The 22,057-nt window shown below is 43.5% G+C and overlaps 1 protein-coding gene across 4 annotated transcripts in view; it reads right to left on the bottom strand.

Moving 5' to 3' along the window:
* LOC132404048 (uncharacterized) overlaps positions 1 to 22,057 on the bottom strand; it is a 267,886-nt gene that overhangs the window by 160,915 nt on the left and 84,914 nt on the right. For all 4 annotated transcript variants that reach the window (XM_059988029.1, XM_059988027.1, XM_059988026.1 and 1 more), the window contains exons 2-3: positions 10,243 to 12,184; positions 2,070 to 2,220 (exon numbers count right to left, since the gene is read on the bottom strand). In XM_059988029.1, coding sequence (XP_059844012.1) covers positions 2,070 to 2,220; positions 10,243 to 12,128 — 2,037 coding nt within the window. In that variant the 5' untranslated portion in view covers positions 12,129 to 12,184. The remainder of the gene's footprint in view (positions 1 to 2,069; positions 2,221 to 10,242; positions 12,185 to 22,057) is intronic.

Genomic DNA, 22,057 nt, shown 5'->3' with positions numbered 1-22,057 from the left:
TGGAGACTCAGGAATGCCGTCACACTTAGCTGTAGGTTTCTTTATTGGGGTTTCCATAACAGTTTTGTTTTAGCAGATAGGGTTGTTAGCCCTGAGCTGTACCCCCTGAGTCTGAAACACCGGTGGACCGTTCTTAGTCTGGCCTGGGTGACCCTACCAACAACCAAAGTACAAAGCCCTGACTCCAGCCGACATAGCTGTCTGGGTCACTGAGGCACACAGGCTTTCAAACCCAATGACTAGGCTGTGGTCCTCTTGGAGGAAATAATGTGAATGGGAAATTTTTTAAAAATATAATCGAGACACATTGAGAGACAAAGTGATTGGGGTCAGATGGAAACCAGCATAGGACACTGGGAGGTCATCCACAATGAATGGAAGTTTGATCAGTCTAATTTCTGAATGATGAGTTCAACAGCGAATTGAAACGGGAATTGGAATTAGTCTATTATTGTCATTTGCTCTTAGGTCCTCCAAGAGGAACACGACCTTGTCCTAAGTTTTTGGAGGCTTGTCTATCTCAATGACCCAGAGAGCTCTGTTGGCTGGAGTCAGGGCTGTATGTGTTGCCTCTTGGTAGGGTTACCCATGTCAAACAGGTCAAAGGGTAGAGGTCAGACTAAGAGTGGTCCACTGGCCCTCCAGGTTTGGGAGTTCAGCTCAGGGCCAACAACCCTGACTGGTCAAACAAAATTGCTATGGAAACAGCAATGAAGAATCCATCTACATTTGAGCGGCCATGGACAGACAGACAGAGCAGGAGGACCTTCATTGCTGCCCTAAACGCCATTGATGTAAGTAAGTAAGTTGTACCAAGGTACCGTGAAAAGCTTGTCTTCCATACAAATCATTACACAGTGCAAGGAGGTAGTACAGGGTAAAACAATAACAGAATGCAGAATAAAGTGCAAAAGCTACAGGGAAAGTGCAATACAGGTGGACAAAAAGGGCACAAAATACCATCAAGGGCAGAATAAAAAGCTCTTCCAGGACAAAAACCCTTGCTACAGTGCTGATGCATCCACCAGTGATGATCAAATAATCTATTTCCAACTCAGGAGGGCACGTGTATTTTGGAAGGGAGTTTGCAGGTGGAGCCATTCCCAAGTACTGCCCCTCCTGTACTAAACAACTGGTAGTAAAGTTCAAGGGGAATTAATTCTGCTGAACGAGGAAACTGGAACAAAAATAAAGGTTAAATTTAGAACACTGAATGACGCTGTTAAATGGGCTACTCGACTGTCAACACACATGACACAACCTGTTCATCTCAGCCAATGTTTATTGTAAGCCCTGCCCACCTGAACTCTCCAGATTCTCATCTGTAACAAACATGGCCAATCAGTGCTCCTACCACCACACTCAACGCTTTGGGCCGAGACCCTTCTTCAGGACTGGAAAGGAAAGGGGAAGATGCCAGAATAAAAAAGTGGGGGGGGGGGGAGAAGAGGGGAAGCAATTCTCCTTTCAAAGTATGTTTCATGTCTTGAAGAAGCATCTTGGCCCAAAATGTCAACCGTTTATTCATTTCCATAGATGCTGCCTGACCTGTTGTGTTCCTCCAGTGTTTTGTGTGTGTCAACATAGAAAACCCACTTGTAACGTTACATCTGTGATTAAACAAGTTATAATAACTTGTTTGGTGCTAAATTAAAATTAAATATGAAGAATTAATTACCCATATACTATTTAGGAATAAGATCTATTATTTAAATTATGCCTTTCAGTAATTCAAAAGGTGACAAATACTTTGTTGTGCAATGATTCCCTCATAAACTGAAAACTTGACTAAGCAAGAGATTTTCCTATTGTAAGTCAAGATCTCCAAGATCCCTGATTTGATATCAAGAACACCCACTGCTGCTACTGAGCATTCAGGACTCTCTCAGTTCTATTGACGTTTACTGGTCTCAATGTGTGCTTTAGAGAGTTTTAGTCATCATTAAAACCTCCAAGTTGGGCAGGGCTGTGTCAATATACCATGCTGACACCAAACTAAAGATTTTACTGCCCTAGTGACACAGAGCTGGGTTTGCTTTGGAATGGCAGCAGAATGCACAAGTCATTACCAGATCTCTTTCATCATTCCTTTTGCTGGGGCTCTCCCTCCCTCTCTGTTCTGGGGTGCTCTGCAAAACCGAGCGTTCTGGAGATGAAAAGACGTTCATATCCACCTGCTTCTCAAAGCGACCTTCATTGCCGACTGCTCGCGACTCAAACCTGTTGGAAAAAAGTTTCGACTACCATGAATCAAACTAATTTAAACGTGAAACCAGCTAGAAACAGCCTTTACACAGCGACCGAAAGAAATGGCTAACACAGATCTCATGCAGTACTGCTGAAGCAGTACTATTTTTTGAGAGAAGAAAAACAGTTTTTCACAGCTCTCTTTTAACTACTAGGATTTAGAGGCACAATATTGGCACAGAATGTGACAACCCTAGTGTAATTGGCAAGTTCTGGATTTGGGGAGCTCATCTCACTGAATGTGAGGACAACGTTTCCATTCATAGTTGAGTCTAGCACCCTCAGAATAAAGGGTGAAATGCAATGAGGAGGAATTTTCTTCAGCCAGCCAGAGGGCAGTGAATCTGCAGAATTTGTTGCCACAAATGGGAAAGGAGGTTAAGTTATTGGGTGTGTTGAAGGCAGAGATTGAGATTGATAGAAGAGTTAAGGGTTACAGGGAGTAGGCAGAAGGATGGGCTGAGTAATAAAAATACCAGCCCTGACTGAATGGCAGAACAGACCCAATGGTTCAAATGCCCTGATTCAGTTCTTTTTTTCTAATGGTTTTATATGTTCATACCAAACATTTCCCAATACAAAAAAAACCCTGTTCCATAACATGTTGCTACATGTTAAGGATGTGAGTTAATAATCTATTTACTACCACACCAATCTGAGTGTTTACCTATACACGAGGAAATGGATACCACTGAAACAATGAGGATTATTGCTAAGTCTGAATGTGAGGGAAAATTACTGACAAGGAAGGTCATTGAGAAAAAGTGAGGCAAACAACTCGAAGAAAAACAACTCAGAAATGGGCTTTATTGAGACACAAAAACTGAAGAGGTTTCTAGTGTAGGCTCTGAAGTTTATCTAAGTTTGACTATACACACTTGTGCTCCTCACACAGCTTCTCTTCATATCAAACTTCAAAGTTCAAAGTACATTTTATTGTCAAAGTATTTATACAATTTCCAACCTTGAGATTGATCTTCTTAAAGCCAGCCACAAAACAAAGGAACCCATTGAAAAAAGACCGTCAAACACCCAAGAAAGAGAAAACAAATCACGTAAACAATAAACACAAGCAAACAGGATTCTGAACTGAAGACCACAAAAAGAATACACCCACAGACCCTTAGTCCAGTGCTGAACCGAGTCAATCTCACAGAGCAGTGAGCTGAACAGGCCCACCCCCTCGCCTTAGGCCCCATCACCCTGACCCTTTCAAACTTATCAAGCATAACGATGGGGGAAAAAAAAGAAAAATGGCATCACCTAACACTTAATTCAAATTTATAATTATTAAATACTTCTATACCAGCACATAAAAGTCTTTGTAAATTGATTATGTATGGTCAGTCAGTAGCATAGTGGTTAGCACAACACTCTACTGTACAGGCAACCCGGTTTCAATTCCTGCCACTGCTTGCAAGAAATTTGTATGTTCTCTCTGTGACTGTGTGGGTTTCCTCCGGATGCTCCGGTTGCCTCCCACAGTCCAAAGATGTACTGGTTGGTAGGTTAATTGGTCATTGTAAAGTGTCCCGTGATTAGGCTAGGGTTAAGTCATGGGGTTGCTGGGCAGCAGGGCTGGAAGGGCTGGAAGGGCCTTTTCCACACTGTATCTCAATAAATAAATAAATTATCTAAAAGAATGGGGGAGAGGTGTTGGTTATTCAAATGGAAGTAAATTTGCCAATTCACAATTTGCTTTTTCAATTCCAAGTGATCTAACATTTACAAGAGAAAGAATTTGTAGAATTTTATGCATACAAATTTTCAACCAACAGATCTTTACATAATTAATAAAAGTTATGATGGATTACACTGCACAGGATACTTCAAGTAATTAACGGTTTTGTCAGTTCTTGGACTGAAATAACATTTTGTACACACAGAATCTATTGGAAGGATTGACCCACATGCTGAAAAGCGGTCATGAAAGAAGCTGATGCACTAAATGAGTACTGACTGGGTTACTGTTTATCTGAAGTGTCGTTGTCAGCACAGTAACTCATCTCAACACTTCAAATAATGGCAATTTATAATAAATGCAATTTTAAACAGAGTACTAGAAGCCTAAAAGCGATGGAACATGGTTAAATTGAGGGAGACTAATCTGAAGCATTAGCCAGCCGGTGGTATAATGGCGTCAGCACCGGACTTTTGGTCCTGGGTTCGAACCTGGCCAGCTCCTTGCACGCTTTCCATCTACGCCGGGTTGAGCATTAAGCTAGCAACTCGGCCTAGTAAAAACAGACAACTGCTAAGGGGATGGGAAAAAAAGCCGCCCGATGCGCCACAAGGAACAACAGCAGCAATCTGAAACAGGCCGTTCAAGACATTTAGCCCTGGTGACACAGGTAGCTAACAAGCGAAAGGTGTAAAGGAATTGTATGTGGTATTCAAAGATACATGATATGTATGGTATGACAGTCATGGGGGATTTCGATATGCAGGTAGATTGGGAGGCCGGCTTTCTGTACTCAGTGTCAGATGTGGGAGGTCCTGGAGACCCACGGCCTCCCGGAAGGACATATCTGCACCAGGTGCGTCAAGCGTCAAACCGTGTTTGGGAAAGGGAGATGCAGCTCGATGACCTTCATCTGAGGAGGTGTTAGAGAGGAGCTATAGGCAGGTAGTCACCATGGGACCACAGGAGACAGAGAAGTGGTTAACAGTCAGGAGAGGGAAGGGTAAGAAGCAGGTACTAGAGAGTACCCCAATGGCTGTTCCCCTTAACAATAAGTATTCCTGCTTGAGTACTGCTGGGGGAGGGGGGAGCAGCCTGCCTGGGGGAAGCAACAATGGCCGTGCCTCTGGCACAGAGGCCGGCCCTGTGGCTCAGAAGTGTAGGGAAGGGAAGAGGAAGGCAGTAGTGATACAGGACTCTATAGTTAGGGGGGGTCAGACAGGCGATTCTGTGGACGCAGGAAAGAAACACGGATGGCAGTTTGCCTCCCAGGTGCCAGGGTCTGGAATGTTTCTGATCGCATCCACGATATCTTGCAGTGGGAGGGAGAACAGCCAGAGGTCGTGGTACATATTGGTACCAACAACATAGGTAGGAAAAGGGAGGAGGTCCTGAAATCAGACTACAGGGAGTTGAGAAGCAGGACTACAAAGGTAGTAATCTCAGGATTACTCCCTGTACCATGTGACAGTGCAAATAGGAATAGAATGAGGTGGAGGATAAATGTGTGGCTGAGGGATTGGAGCGGGGGCAGGGATTCTGGATCATTGGGACCTCTTTTGGGGCAGGCATGACCTGTACAAAAAGGACAGGTTACACTTGAATCCCAGGGGGACCAATATCCTGGCAGGGAGGTTTGCTAAGGCGACTGGGGAGAGTTTAAACTAGAATTGCTGGGGGAGGGAGAAGTGGGTGGGAACTGAACTGAAGTGACAGAGGAAAAGGAGGTTGGCTCACAAATAGAGAAATTTTGGAGACAGTGCGAAAGGGAGGATAGATAGGCAGGTGATAGAGAAGGGATGCGCTCAGGGTCGTTGTGGTGGGAGATTTTAATTTCCCATATATTGATTGGCATCTCCCTAGAGTGAGGGGTTTAGATGGGTAGAGTTTGTTAGGTGTGTTCAGGAAGGTTTCTTGATACAATATGTAGATAAGCCTACAAGAGGAGAGGCTGTACATGATCTGGTATTGGAAATTAATGTGGTCAGGTCTCTCAGTGGGAGAGCATTTTGGAGATAGTGATCACAATTCTATCTGCTTTCCCATAGCATTGGAGAGGGATAGGAACAGATAAGTTAGGGAAACATTTAACTGGAGAAAGGGAAAATATGAGGCTATCAGGCAGGAACTTGGAAGCATAAATTGGGAACAGTTGTTCTCAGGGAAACGTACAGAAGAAATGTGGCAAATGTTCAGGGGATATTTGCATGGGGTTCTGCATAGGTACATTCCAATGAGACATGGAAAGGATGGTAGGGTACTGGAACTGTGGTGTACAAAGGCTGTTGTAAGTCTAGTCAAGAAGAAAAGAAGACCTTATGAAAGGTTCAAAAAACTAGGTAATGATAGGAATCTAGAAAATTATAGGGCTAGCAGGAAGGAGCTTAAGAATGAAATGAAGAGAGGCATAAGGGGCCATGAGAAGGCCTTGGCTGACAGGATTAAGGAAAACCCCAAGGCATTCTACAAGTATGTGAAGAGCAAGAGGATAAGATGTGAGAGAATAGGATCTATCAAGTGTGACAGTGGGAAAGTGTGTATGGAACCAGAGGAGATAGCAGAGATACTTAATGAATACTTTGCTTCAGTATTCACTACGGAAAAGGATCTTGGTGATTGTAGGGATGACTTGCAGTGGACTGAAAAGCTTGAACATGTAGATATTAAGGAACAGGATGTGCTGAAGCTTTTGGAAAGCATCAAGTTGGATAAGTCAATGGGACAGATAGGATGTACCCCAGGCTAGTGTGGGAAGTGAGGGAAGAGATTGCTGAGACCCTGGCGATGATCTTTGCATCATTAATGAGGACGAGAGAGGTTCCAGTGAATTGGAGGGTTGCAGATGTTGTTCCCTTATTCAAGAAAAGGAGTGGGAATAGCCCAGGAAATTATAGACCAGTGAATCTTACTTCAGTGGTTGGTAAGTTGATGGAGAAGATCCTGAGAGCAGGATTTATGAACATTTGGAGAGGTATAATATGATTATGTAAAGAGGGTTTCTTCTTTTTGTTAACTAGCAGGAATGCTAATTTACTGATAACGAGAATGGTATTCCTTTGTAAACCAAATGGGGATTAATGTTCTTTCTTCTGAGTCTGTAAGCTTTTGTTGACTGGCTTTTGGGCAGATCGGCGCGAGGGGGTCGAGAGAGAGGACGCAATGCTCTAAGCTGGGCGAGGATCGGACCCCAAAGGGGGGTCCGAGGCCGGGAGATTCTCCGAGGAGTGGGGGGGGGGATGAAGCTAGATGTGCTTGGTTGACCATTCGGAGGGTCCTGAGCTGTTTGGAGAGTCGAGGAGTTTGGAGGGTCCTGAGCTGTGAGTCGAGGAGTTCGGAGGGGATCGAATGGTGGCCAGAAGACTTCAGTAATTGAGCTCCAATGGTTGTGCACGAAGTGGTTTGGACTTTGATAAGTTTGGCGCCTTTTCTTTAATTTTCTCTTCATATATACTGTATCTTTATTAATCACTTAGTTATAGTAACCTTTATAAATTGTACTCATTTAATCGCATATGGTGTACTGTCTGTTTTTGGGCGAGGCGGGGACATCACACAGCATCCACACCAGCTGATTACCCAGTTTGGCGGGGCCGAAGGCTGCTCCCCCTAGACAAGAACGAGCTGAGCGAGCCTGAGGCGACCCAGGGGGTTGCAATTAGGAATAGTCAGCATGGTTTGTCAAAGGCAGGTCATGCCTTACGAGCCTGACTGAATTGTTTGAGGATGTGACAAAACACATTAATTAAGGTAGAGCAGTAGATGTAGTGTATATGGATTTTAGCAAGGCATTTGATAAGGTACCCCATGAAAGGCTTATTGAGAAAGTAAGGAGGCATGGGATCCAAGGGAACCTTGCTTTGTGGATCCAGAACTGGATTACCCACAGAAGGCAAAGAGTGGTTGTAGACTGGTCATAATCTGCATGGAGGCCGGTGACCAGTAGAGAGCCTCTGGGATCTGTTCTGGGACCCCCTACACTTTGTGATTTTTATAATTAACCTGGATGAGGAAGTGGAGGGATGGGTTAGTAAATTTGCTGATGACACAAAGGTTGGGGGTGTTGTGGATAGTGTGGAGGGCTGTCAGAGGTTACAATGGGACATTGATTGGATGCAAAACTGGGCTGAGAAGTGGCAAATGGAGTTCAACCCAGGTAAGTGTGAAGTGGCTCATTTTGGTAGGTCAACTATGAAGGCAGAATATAGTATTAATGGTAAGATTCTTGGCAGTGTGGAGGATCAGAGGGATCTTAGGTCCGAGTCCATAGGACGCTAAAGCTGCTACAGGTTGACTCTGTGGTCAAGAAGGCATACAGGGCAATGGCCTTCATCAATTGTGGGATTGAGTTTAAGAGCCAAGAGGTAATGTTGCAGCTATATAGGACCCTGGTCAGACCCCCTTGAATTACTGTGCTCATTTCTGGTCGCCTCACTACAGGAAAGACGTGGAAGCCATAGAAAGGGTGCAGAGGAGATTTACAACAATGTTGCCTGGATTGGGGAGCACGCCTTATGAAAACAGGTTGAGTGAACTCGGCCTTTTCTCCTTGGAGTGACGAAGGATGAGAGATGTCCTGATCGAGGTGTGTAAGATGATGAGAGGCATTAATCATGTGGACAGCCAGAGGCTTTTTCTCAGGGCTGAAATGGCTAGCATGAGAGGGCAAAGTTTTAAGGTGCTTGGAAGTAGGTACAGAGGAGATGTCAGGGGTAAGTTTACTATGCAAACAATGGTGAGTGTGTGGAATGGGCTGCCAGTGACAGTGGAGGTGGAAACGACAGGGATTTTTAAGAGACTCCTGGATGGCTACATGGAGCTTAGAAAAATAGAGGGCTATGGGTAAAGCCTAGATAGTTGTAAGGTAGGGACATGCTTGGCACAGCTTTGTGGGCCGAAGGGCCTGTATTGTGCTGTATGTTTTCTGTTTCTAGATTCAAGGGGCCAAATAGCCTAATTCTGCTCCAATGTCTAATGATTTTTTTGGTTAATATAAAAAAAAAGCATAATAGAACCAGAAATAGAAAGTCACCAGAACATTCAAAATAAGGGCTGGAAAAATTTTGCCGTAGTAGTAAATGGCTGCTGCTTTCAGGTGAAGCAGGTTAAGTTACCAGACAGTTTCCCAGATTAACATTCTAGAAAACCGACCTGACCTCAATTCCCACCTGGATTCTGGGAAACTAAATTCAGTTGAAAAAAAGAACAAGCAATAGTAACAATTGTAGACAAAGTCCACCAATTACATGGAAAGAAGTTGCCATTCTTGCCCAGTATATGTGCAACTTCCAGACCACCAGTATGGTTGGCCAGTCAATGCCCTCTGCCTCTCAACGTCCAACCTTCATCCCCATTGTGAGAAGTGGAGATGGGTGAGGCTGGCCAACAGGGCTCTGGTGAAGGTGTATAGGCCAATCCCCTGTATGGTGGACACAATACAGGAAACATTGATGAACCCCAACCATACCATCGACTTCGGGCTCTGGAGAAGCGAGGCCATCCTATGCTCCACTGGGAGCTGAAGGTCCAAGAAGAAGAAGAAGAGTCAATGGTTCAGAAGGAGCAATCAAGCACACGCAATAAATGCTGGCCTTACCTACAGACGTGTATATAGAAATAAAAGTTGGATATGTCAATAATTATCAAGAGAATTATTCATGCCTAAAAGATAGAAAACATAAACGAGGAGCTCCTGGTAAAATGGAAACCAATGGCTTTGGAAGATTGCCAGAAATCAAATTGGATAGAATGGCTGGGAGCAGGAGTCATGGGAGGGCTGAACGGAGTTAAAAAGATGGATGTGGGAATGTGATAAGCAAATGAAGGAATTGCTCGTAAGTTCATTGGTAAAAGCAAATTAGTCAGGGTACAGCTGAAGGGAGGTTTGGGACCTGCTATCTGCTGATGAGTTAAGAAAGAACCATGCAAGATAAAAGGTTAAGTAGAATCAAAATGCTGATATGCCCCAGTGGAAAAACTACAGCAATTAAATCAACATACATTGTAATTGGGCAAAAGAAAGCCGTTTGGGAGAACGAGGGCTTAACTCAATGATGGGAGTATCATATGTAGTTCCTAAAGGATATCTGAATCTGAACCATGCATGTCTGTATATTGCCTGAATAATGTCTCTTCACCTTGGACTTAATCGAGAAATACTTGATGCTACGACTTACCTACATAATTAACAATTCATTCAATGTGCAAGTATCAAGATCCAAAAATGAAAGCATGTAAGTGATATGGGATGTATTTTTTTTAAAGTAAACACTTGTATTTACTTAACACTAAACAGCAATAACTAAAATTCAACATACAGTTTAGTTATATCTGAAGATAGAGGTCTCGGCTGGAATAGTCGCCTTTGGAGACTCAGGATTTGTTCTTTGTTCTCTGAAGTAAAGCTTTGGATTTGCTGCTTAACACGTATGCTCATCTTTTCCTTCTCGACAGTTGTCTGTGCACTTTCTGTCTTTACTGTGCTGTTACTGGCGGAGTCCAAGAGAAGACTAATGCGCCTTCTAATTATCCCACTAGAAAATGGCGTTCTACTTCCTTTACACGTTCGATCATCAGAATCCAGAAAGGAATTTTCATCATTTGATGTTGGCTCCGGGTTAGAAGAAATTTTATCCAATTCCCTATTTGTCAAATTCTTATGCTGCTCCTGGTCATCTTTCAATTTTTCCTTGTTAGTTTTTGATGAGGTACTGAATGTACTTTCTTCCTTTTCCTCATCTTTGGGTCCTGCAGTGGCTTTATCATCACCATAGTCACTTTGCCACTGTGCCTTGCTTTCCAGTGAACAGACTGCTTCTTTGTTATCAGTCAATGTCAAAGCCTTGACAGCTTTTTTACTGATATCCATCTTTGAGATGCAACTGAACTTTTCATTAACATAAGAGTAACCCCCTCCCTTGTCCTCATGGTCATCAGGAGAAGCTGGAGACCTGGACTGCTCTCTTTCTGCTGCTGTCTCTTCAGATTGACCTGGCGTCTTGTGCTCAGTCCCTGAGAACAAAGCACCAGATACTTGCATAACTGGGACATTTTCTTTGCTTTCCTCTGGTACACAATTATTTATTTTGTAAAAGGAGGCCCGTGCTGGTTCAAATCTGGCTGTTAGATTCATTGACAAAGGCCTGGGTTTTTTAAGCCAAGGTTTTTCAGGAGCAGAAGTACTTTCATCTTGTTTCACAGTGATTTCTGAATTATGGTCATTTGTAGTTCCAGAAAGCCAAGTAGATAATGGTCTAGATTTCCTTACGTGGGCCCTGTGTGAAAGTGGGCTCTCGACAATATCCTTTTCCTTAGTTGCTTTGCCTTTGTCTTCTTCTATAGTCTGGTCCAACTTTCCTAAATGATCCAAAGAAATCAATGTGGGATTTGATGTCTCAATCCCTTGAATAGCATTTGGGCTAACCTTCTTCAATGGAAGGGATGACTTAGGTAACGTAAGAGGTTCTGGAGTCACTTGCATCTCCTGATTGCTACTTGTCCACTTCCCAGCTTTCTGATCATCATCACCAGACTTCTTAGATTTTAGCACTTGAGAAGTTTCCAAAATAACAAAGGTAGTTGGCTTCATTCTGGAACTGTCTGTCTCCTCTACTGTCATCATTTCCAAATTCAAGACCGCATTTGAAGGGGAACCTGCAACATTGGAGAATTTTGGTATCGAAGGCAAATTAGGCATACTTTCGTCATCCTGAGAATCGCCCGCCCCAATTGATCCGATACCACCAGATCCTAACGAAGATGGTGGAGCAGGAGAAAACAACAGTGATGAAGCAGCCCCAGTTGGTGCACGATTGGCCTCTGTCTGCCCGAAGCTCACTTCCTCAACACCCGCCAACTTTCCTGAAAGAATTGCACTCTTCGGTCTTGGCACCGCAAGAGTTTGCTGCGTGATCCCTACCGGTGAGAATGGCACAGAATACTTTTCCACAGAAAATGGTTTTGGAGAAACTCTCAGTTTTGGTTCTGTTAGAGTCTTAGTTACTGAACCCAAGTTATAATTCAGTTTGCCGTCGTCAAATATATGTGGGGAAGTTGCAGATGTTGATTCAAAGGCTTTATTGCTTGCATCTGAAAGAGGGCTCACACGAGACCAGGGAGTCTTTTTCTCACTGACAATATTATTCACATCACTCAAAGTATTCTGTTGGGGTGGGATAGGTTTCCCCTCCACCCATGTTGCCATGGCAAGCCTTCTATTTTAAACAGTCACCATCCTGCATGACTCAACACTCATTTTCCCTACAAGAGAGAGAAAATAAAAATTACTGGTGGGCTGTCATAAAATGAAAATAAAGCAATTAGTATGCCATTGCGAAGAGGTGGAGTATGTGGTTATTCAAACAATCAAGCTCTGTTATGTACAAGTTTCAGCAAAAAATAACCTTGTGTAGTCAGAATCAATATTGATTGTTCCTGTCCGTAACTTTGTAAAGTCTAACCCAACCTGGGGTCCACAGACTACTTGCTTAATGGTATTGGTCGATGGCAGGAATCTTTGGTAGCTGCTCTCAGATGGGGCTGCTTACAGACAACAACACAACAAGATAACAGCAGCAATAAATTATCTGCTGGCTGGTAATGTTAGTTACTTACAATAAGGCTCAGTAAAGCTTTGTTTATATATTGGCAATTATTTTAATAGAGGGAAAGAAACTGAGCAGTTAATAGTTGGTAGCCCCTACCCCACTAATGTTAATGCATTCTACGGAAGGATATATTTATAATCAGAACAACACTCACACCCGGAAAGGTCGAACTACATGCTGTGGTTCAATGCTAAATGACTCTGATGTGGTGACAGGATGACATTCTGTATGGCTACCGCGATCAACAAATTACAGTCATATTTGATTTAATGTCTGGGTAACAAGGCACTCCTTTTGTCATTTTGATCTACACAAAGCTGCAAACAGTAAATCCGGACAGCGGTCAGTGGCAAAAATAAAATTTCTTGTGAAGGGCTGATTGAATTAGAGAACCCTTCTCCATTTTGTTCATTACCTAGCTAGTAGTCAACTATTGAAATGTAATAGGAAATTCAACCGTAACTTCTGCCTATATTCTGACTCAGTCAAGAACTGCTGGATTGTTTGACACTGCGGAATTATCAAGCAGACACTACGGTGGTGTTTAATAAGGATTTAGGCAGACATCTGAACATGGGAATGGAGATCATCAATGGTTCACGTATACAATATACAACCTGAAATTTGTACTCTTCACATCCACAAAACAGAAAAATAAAACAATGACAGAAAAACACTAGAACCCCAAAGCCCCCCCCACACACAAGCATCAACCCTCCCCCCCACATGCTCCAGCAAAAGCACCAAACCCTCTCCCCACCATGCAAGCAATAAAAAAGCCTATGATCCAGAGTCCATCAAAACACTAATTCCATCCCAGCACTCTGACATCTTGGGAGAGAGAGAGAGAGAGAGAGCGAGAGAGAGAGAGAAGAGAGAGAGAGAGAGAGAGAGAGAGAGAGAGAGAGAGAGAGGGAGAGAGAGAGAGAGAGAGAGAGGGAGAGAGAGAGAGAGAGAGAGAGAGAGAGAGAGAGAGAGAGAGAGAGAGAGAGGAGAGAGGAGAGAGAGAGAGAGAGAGAGAGAGAGAGAGAGAGAGAGAGAGAGAGAGAGAGAGAGAGAGAGAGAGAGAGAGAGAGAGAGAGAGAGAGAGAGAGAGAGAGAGGGAGAGAGAGAGAGAGAGAGAGAGAGAGAGAGAGAGAGAGAGAGAGAGAGAGAGCGATATCACTCTTGCAACGAACGAGCAGCAGTTCACTGTTTCAATGTTACAGTCTGTCATGTCACTCGAGTCGAGTTCGAGGAGAGGGAAAGGGAGGGAGAGGAGGGGGGAGAGAAGAGAGAGAGACGAGAGAGAGAGAGAGTACTGGGGCTTTCTTCCAACAGCAGCACACACTGTCTGTGGTCTCAATGTTTGGTTCCTGTGACACTTCAATCAGTGAGGAACAAGTCAAGTTTATTGTCATTTATCTACATTCATATATACAGTCAAACAAGACATTTCTCTGAACCAGGGTATAAGCATAGTAGTATAAGTAACACACAATAACTTTTATGACAGTAAGAATTAAATCTACAAATGAATTACACATAAATGAACAAGGTAAAGTGCATAACTACCGTAGATTCCGGACTACAGAGCGCACCTGATTAAAAGCCGCACGCTCTAATTTTAGAAAGAAAATCAATTTTGTACTTGTACAGGCCGCACCGGATTTTAAGCTGCAGGTGTCCCACGTTGTAATATGAGATATTTACACAGAAAGATATTACACGTGAGGATTTTTTAACTTTTAATTAAATCCGTATGGTAACATAAACAAATACATATTGCAAATGCTTTTTTTCGAACAGTGCCTGTAACACAGCTACTTTTAAATGTACATATGTATCGGTAACACACAAATTACGTTGCGTATACTTTTTTACTGAACAGTGCACGAACAACATTCCAATATCTCCTAACGACTGATAAAAAAATATATATACTGCAGCCTACCAGGAAAAGTTATTGATCGCCTTTAACTTAAAAGCTGCATCATATGCTTTTCTTCGAGTGTTTTCCATGTTGATGAGGGTGAGTACAAATTACTGATTTACAATGATTTAACTGTGAAAGTGCGCTTGATTTATCGTACAATTTCATTGGACCTCTGTGAACTACTCATCAATTTTATTGGTCTTGCTGTGATCCCAGCCCCCTCCTTTGTGAGAATCGCAAGAGCACCCGTTGGGGGGGGGGGGGTCAGTAGACCCAGTAGGAGAGAGAGAGAGAGAGAGAAACATGCCAAATTGCACGTCCCACCCGGGATACAGAATAAGATGACAGCGACTATTGTCTCATGGAGACCACGTGAAAAGCCCTCGAGCAAGGTGGGCTGGTTGAGAGAGAGAGATTGCATCATCCCAACCTGATTGACACCTGCGACCCTGTGAGGAAGTATAAAGGAGAGTCTCAGGGGACAGCCCCCTCAGATGCACCAAGAAGACACGAGAGAGTGATCCCGCAGCAGCGGGAAGCCATTCTGAAGGAAGCCACGTGTGTTAGATTCCGGGATTGGAATTTGTGGCTGGAATCACAGAAAACCGCTTTTAACTAACATCGGGGCGAGGAAACCAATGCTCCCCCGATTTCACGGAAGATTCATCAAGACTCGGCAAGTTCTTTCTCTTCTCCCCCAATCTCTCTCTCTCGGTCGCCTCACGTGAAACCCAGCGATTTTCAAAGGGCTGAGGCCTGCAGACTTTCTGAGTGACTTTTATATTTCCAACGGACAATCTATTAACCCCTAGACAACAGCAGAGCTCACTTAATGATGATTATTACTATACCCGCGCTTTAGATTGAGTGTTGACGATGTGCGCTATCTGAATGTATGTATTAACCCTATTTTTGAGTCCCTTTATAAATAAAACGTTTGAAAATAGTGACATCAGACTTCAACGGACCTCTCTATCTTTGCTGGTAAGTGACCCAGTTACGGGATTCATAACAGTCTACTGTTACGAGGCAAAATGTTTTTGGCGGCATGAAAAAAAAACATGCATTAGCCGCACCGTAGTATAGGCCGCAGTGTTGCTGCAGTGTTCAAAGCGTGGGAAAAAAGTAGCGGCTTATAGTCCGGAATTTACAGTAAGTATTGTAAGTTACGGAACAGATTAGCCAGTGACCGTTTGAATGTGATGCAGCAGGGAGTTCAGAGGCCTAATGGGATGAGGGAAGAAACTGCTTCCCATCCTGACCGTCCTTGTTTTTATGCATCGGATTCTCCCGTTTGATGATTGAAAGTCAAATAGGATGCTGGATGGATGGGTGGGATCCTTGATAATACTAAGGGCCCTGTGTATGCAGCATTCCCAAAAAATGTCCCTGGCGGATTGTAGGGAGTCCCCTATGATCCTCTCAGCTGTACTCACTGTCATTTGTGGGGAATTATGGTCCGATGTTTGGCTGCTCCCATACCAGATGGAATTACAACTTGTCAGGGCGCTCTCAGTGGTGCACCTATAAAACTGAGACATCATGGGATTAGTTCCATTAACTAATCCCTAACCATTAAGTAATCAAACTTCCTGATTGGCACAGACCTTTGTGGGCTAAAAATCTTGTTCCACATTTCAGTCAACTTTCCCAGGTTCTACCTTCTACCTTCCTTTGGCGACTGACTAGAGACAGTTTGCTGTGGCCAATTAGCCTATCAACACATTCATCTCTGGGATGTGGGATGAAACCAGAGAAGCTGGTAGAAACCCACGCAGTCATAGTACACGTCAGTCAGCACTGGCAGTTGAACCTGGATCTCTGGAGCTGTGAGGCAGAAATTCTATAAATCTAATCCCAAAATTGCTTCAATTGCTCACAACGAAACTTTAATAGAATCTATACTTCTAGTAGACATTGCTACACAGGAAAAACTTAAAAAATGAATGAAGCTCCAAAGCACAATTCTGATTTTGTTCCTCTCATCATCAGCAGATGGCAGTGTGGTTACCCAGCCACACAACCATTGTGGTTTCACACAATGGAAGAGTGAAAGGAGGAAAGAGTTAAAAATCTCCACTCCCCCCCTCTACAACCACACCCCCTGCCAATCAAATATAAACTTTTAAAAGTTTGGATTAATTATGTTTGCCTAGCAACTCTCAGGACAAAGCAGAGACACAAGAGACAGCAACATCCTTCATCTCGGACGGCACGGTAGTGCAGCAGTTAGTACATTGCTTTCCAGCTCCAGTTGTGAGATCGGGGCTTCACTCCCACTGCTGTCTGTAAGGAGTTTGCACGTTCTCGCCACAACCACGTGGATTTCCCCGGGTGCTCCGGTTTCCTCCCACATTCCAAAGATGTACAGGTTAGGGTTAGGATTAGATATGGCCTCATCCACATTGGTGAAACCTGTCGTAAACTGGGGGACCGCTTCTACCAAAAGCAGAACCTCCTGGTGGCCAAACATTTTAATTCCCATTCTGACGTGCCGGTCCATGGCCTCCTCTTACACCTTGTATTCCGTCTGGGTAGCCTCCAACCTGATGGCATGAATATCCATTTCTTCCTCTAGTAAAAAAATTTCGAACCCATGCCATCTTTTATTCCCCACTCTGGCCTTTTACCTCCCCCGCGGGGGTCCCTCCTCCTTCCCTTTCTCCTATGATCCACTCTCCTCTCCCATCAGATTCTTTTGCCTCCAGCCCTTTACCTTTCCCACCCTTCACCTGCTCCCTAACCTCCTTCACCTCCCTTCTCCTCTTTATTCTGGCATCTTTCCCCTCCCTTTCCAGTCCTGAAGAAGGGTCTCGGCCCAAAGCATTGACTGTTCATTCACTTCCATAGCCTGACCTGCTGAGTTCCTCCAGCATTTTGAGTGTGTTAGTAAGTTGTGGGCATGTTCTGTTGGCACAAGAAGCATGGCCCAAAGACATATTCAGACAGGACAGGTCACTGATGCAAACATCACATTTCACTGTATGTTTTGTTGTACATGAGACAAGGTGAATCTTTAAACTTAAAATAGATTTTTTTCTACAGTTCTTGATCTTTACACGATGTTGCAATTCACTGGGCTTCATTCCTTCATGCACTGCAGCAAATGTAAAAGCCAAAGTAAAACAGGGATCCAACACTAAGAAAATCTCAACCTAGATTAGCAACATGAACTGAAACAAACAAGGAATCTCCAAAACGCATTGGAATGGCACTAAAAATCAAAAATAGCCTCATATAAAGTCTGTGTAACTTTCAAACTTCTCCATTACGGGGATCTGAGAAGGTATAAAGTACAACCTCATTGTGGGCTTACTACAGGGTGTTGGTAGGCTAATCACTGCCTGTGACAAGTAGAACCAGTAAAGAATATACATTACTGACTAGGCGATATACCAACAAGAAATAAAGCTGTCACATCATTATAAATAAATATTAAAAATAATTGCTTATTTTATAAATATGGGGAGAAACAGAGATACAAGGTATACTCCGCAGGTCAGGCAGCACCAGTAGAAGAAACAACCAGTTTCCTTTTCCCCAGTTGCAACCAAATCAGAATTAGGTTTAATAGGAAGGCAAGGGGGTCCTTGAACCTGAAATGTCTCTTTCCTATTGTCACTGCTGAACAATTACATTTTCTGTTCTGACCCACTGTCTTTCACACACATCTGCACAAAAAAAGTCAGCAAAAGTAAATCAGAAAATAGATTTCAGGATAGAAACAGACTTGCTTAATAGCATCTTTTTAAAATTATAAACTGTCATCAGAGCAATAATTTAGAACTTTGCCCAAGAAGCCATAATTTATATGTCTTCATTGGCAAATCGTTTGAGACGAGGGCAGAGGTCACAAACATGGAAAGCCTAACACAGCAGATATTTGAATGTTACTTCCTTCTGTCAAAACAGTGTTGAGCAAGACACTCCAGCCTCTTATTTGAGATAGATAAAGATAAACATCTCAAATCTTTTCATTTATTTTCAAAATGTCAGCCCAAATCAAAAAGAATAATTACTTTCTCCCAACTTCCTGGAGTGATCTTTAAGCACAGCTCAGAGACGGGCAACGTCCTTCATCACCACTCGACGGCAGGTGGACTTTGTTGCTGAGTTTGAATGTCAAGAAGGAAAATTAAATTTTAACCAAAGTTGACTTTTTTTTAAAGCTATTAACAAACGTCTCACATCCTGAGTTGGGAGAGTTCTACAATTCAACTATATTGAGAATGTCCTTATAAAGTTGTAAAAGTAAAAGTGTTAAACCCAATGATGATCTCCCTTACATTATAGTTCTGAATACACTTTTCCTCCTTTCATTATAGTACCGTGTTTTCTTTTTTTCCTTACATTACAATGTTAAATACTGAATACACATCAGGTACCCTCCAACATAATGGCATGATTATCAATTTCTCCTTCCAGTAAACAAATTCTTCCCCCACCCCTTCCTTTGTTCCCAACTCTGATCTTTTACCACTTCTCAGCTGCTTATCACCTTCCCTGGGTCCCCTCCTCCTACCATTTCTCCTATGATGCACTCTTCTCTCCTACCAGATTCCTTCTTCTCCAGCCCTCATCTTTCCTACCCACCTGGCTTCACCTGTCACCTCCCAGCCAGGCTCCTTCCCCTCCCCTCACCTTCCTATTCTGGCATCTTCCCCCTTCCTTTCCAGTCTCGCCCTGAAACACTGACATTTATTCATTCCCATAGATGCTGCCTGACCTGCTGAGTTCTTCCAGCATTTTCTGTGTGTCACTTCAGTATAATAATCATCACTTTAAACTATTCATGCAATCTGCAAATGTGCGCACCTCACTTTATAAGGATCAGTGCAAAGTCGAGGCTTTTACTTTGGGGGGGGGGGATAAATAAAATCTGATTTGAATCTGCATTCAAAAGGGATGAACAGCAGGTCCTGTGGGCAGGCCAGGGGATATCTTCTGGCCAATCTTTGTAATCTCTTCTATTAGTATTCAGGAGCAAAGGGAAATAAGAGAGCCTGGAGAGGGCTTGCGGAGAGACCAGTTAGTCATTTGTGCTGTCATTTGAAGATCAAATGATATTTCGGGTTGTCATGATGCATTGGTGGACTTGCAATCCCCACTTTACTGGGAAACAAAGTGCTTGTCTGTAGCAGTACTTTGCAGTCATCTGCCTCAAGCTTCAGCTGCTTTTGAGGTGTTTAATTTAAGCATTTTTTTCCTTTTGTTTAAATTTCCTTCTGGGCTCATCACAGAACCGTTCCTACAACCTGTGTCAAGGATTCTTCATCCCAGGTTCTCAATATTTATTGATTATCATTTATTATCTATTTTTCATTTGTATTTGCACAGTCTGTTGTCCTTTGCACATCGGCTGTTTATTATCTGCAGTCTTACAGTGATTCCATTACGGTTCTTGGACTTACTGAGTTGTCCGCAAGGAGATAAATCTCAGGTTTCATATGGTGATATCTACGTACTCAGATAATAATTTTATGTGGAATTTAGGAACCTTCATCCTACTGGCATCCATCCCTTAACCAAAATTTGCTGTCTTCCCTAGATGCCCATTCCTCGTGTAAGGTGTAGGAGACCGGGGGACCATGGAGCTGGATCATGGCTGATCAGAATCAGGTTTCATATCACCAGCGATTGTTGTGAAAGAAGGAGGAGCAGCAGAGGCAGGTGCTGGGCAGGGAATGAGATAAGGTGAGAGAGGCAAATGGGAATGGGGAAGGGTGAAGGAATTACAGGAAGTTCGAGAAATCGATGACGGAATGCAAGGTGTTCCTCCAACCTGAGTGTGGCCTCATCGTGACATTAGAGGAGGTTACAGACTGACATGTTGGAATGGAAATTGGAAATGGAATTAAAATGGGTGGCCACTGGGAGATCCTGCTTTGTCTGGTGGATAGAGTGTAGGTGCTTGGCAGAGCGGTCTCCCAATCTACGTTGGGTCTCATTCATATACAGGAGGCCACACCAGGAGCACTGGACACAGTAGATGACCCAAACAGACTCACAGGTGAAATGTCACCTGACCTGGAAGGACTGTCTAGGGCCCTGAATGGTAGTGAGGGAGGAGGTGTAGGGGCAGGTGTAGCAATTGTTCAGCTTGCAAGGATAGGTGCCAGGAGGTAGATCAGTGGGGAGGGATGAATGGACAAAGGAGTCACATAGGAAGTGTTCCTGCGGAAAGCAGAATAGTTTTACTGAACTTGTGGTTGGCTGAGGCCCTGAGCACATTATTTCGATGAGTGTTTACATCAAGTAGTGGTATATTCTAGATCAGATTTTAAAAACGCTCTTCATCTCTCCTTCCTTCCTTTGTAAGCCCTGCAGTGACTGAAGAGTCCTATGTGGGATGCATAGGACTGCCATAGTTGGGGCAAGAGATTGGTTTAGAGATTCTGTGCTCTTTCTACCATTATCAAGTCACAATGATTTTTACTGAGTCATCCTTAAAGAATTTTCTCTTTCCTCTTAGAAATCTCTTGCCATGAAGAAGCTTGTAAGTGGTGTTCCAGTTTTTGAAGTCCAGTGTCCAGTCTACACACCAAGTGCCTGCACAGCTGAGCAGTAATCTGGCCATGCCAGTCGCACCAGACTCTGTGATGAATGGTCCAGGGTCCTTCAACGCTTTCCATCCATGCTGAGTTGAGCATTGAGCTAGCAACCCGGCCTTGCAAAAATCAGTCAAAATTGCTAAAGAATGCTAAATTTGCTAAAATTGCTAAAGAATTGCTAAAGAATTGCTAAATTTGCCACCCAATACGTCACAAGCCAGAGGACAGAACAACAACCAAGAAAGTGTTGGTGGGATCTCTCCATGGAGTTTCACAGTGACTGTTCTGGGTATGTTGACGTATGGTCTATTGAGAAGGCATGTGTATAGGATTGAGAGGGATCCAGGATCAGCTATGATAGAATGGCGGAGCAAACTTGATGGGCTGAATGGCCTAATTCTGCTCCTATGTCTTATGATATTCCAAAACAGAGCATGGAATGGATCATTAATGGAGACTTATATAAGAGACTGCAGATGCTGGAAATACAGAGCAATACACACAAAATGCTGGAGGAACTCAACAGGTTGGGCAGCACCTATGGTGGTAAATGAACAGTCGATACTTCAGGCAGAGACTCTTCAATTCAATTCAAGTTTAATTGCCATTCAACCACACGTAAATAGCCATGAATACCGCTAAACGAAACAGCGTTACTCCGGCGGCCAAGGTGCAAAACAACCGTAGCACCAGTCACACGCAGCACGTAGAGGATAGCAAGCACATATCAGACCGAGTCCATGAATGCGACAGTCGAGGTGAACCCTGGGGAGGCAACACCGACTCCAGCCAGACGCTCCCAGTGCAGCACTCCGGCATTATTAGAACCCTTCCGAATCCCTCCAGCATTTTGTGCATGTGTTGCTTGGAATAGTCCATAACTGCCAAAAGCATGGAGTGACATGTCACAGTTCCTTTACCACCGCTGCACAATACCACTCCCCATCAGGAACAGTGAATGACTAAGCCTTTAAGATATGAGTCGTCCTTTCCACATCACAGGAGACACCTCTGTGAAGCCAGACACAGGCGAGAGCTCAAGTTACCTGACAGAATTTAC

This window comes from Hypanus sabinus, chromosome 13, assembly GCF_030144855.1.
Source record: "Hypanus sabinus isolate sHypSab1 chromosome 13, sHypSab1.hap1, whole genome shotgun sequence".
Classification (NCBI taxonomy): Eukaryota; Metazoa; Chordata; class Chondrichthyes; order Myliobatiformes; family Dasyatidae; genus Hypanus; species Hypanus sabinus.
Note: the sequence above shows the minus strand (reverse complement) of the source record. Positions and strands in the feature narration are given on the sequence as shown.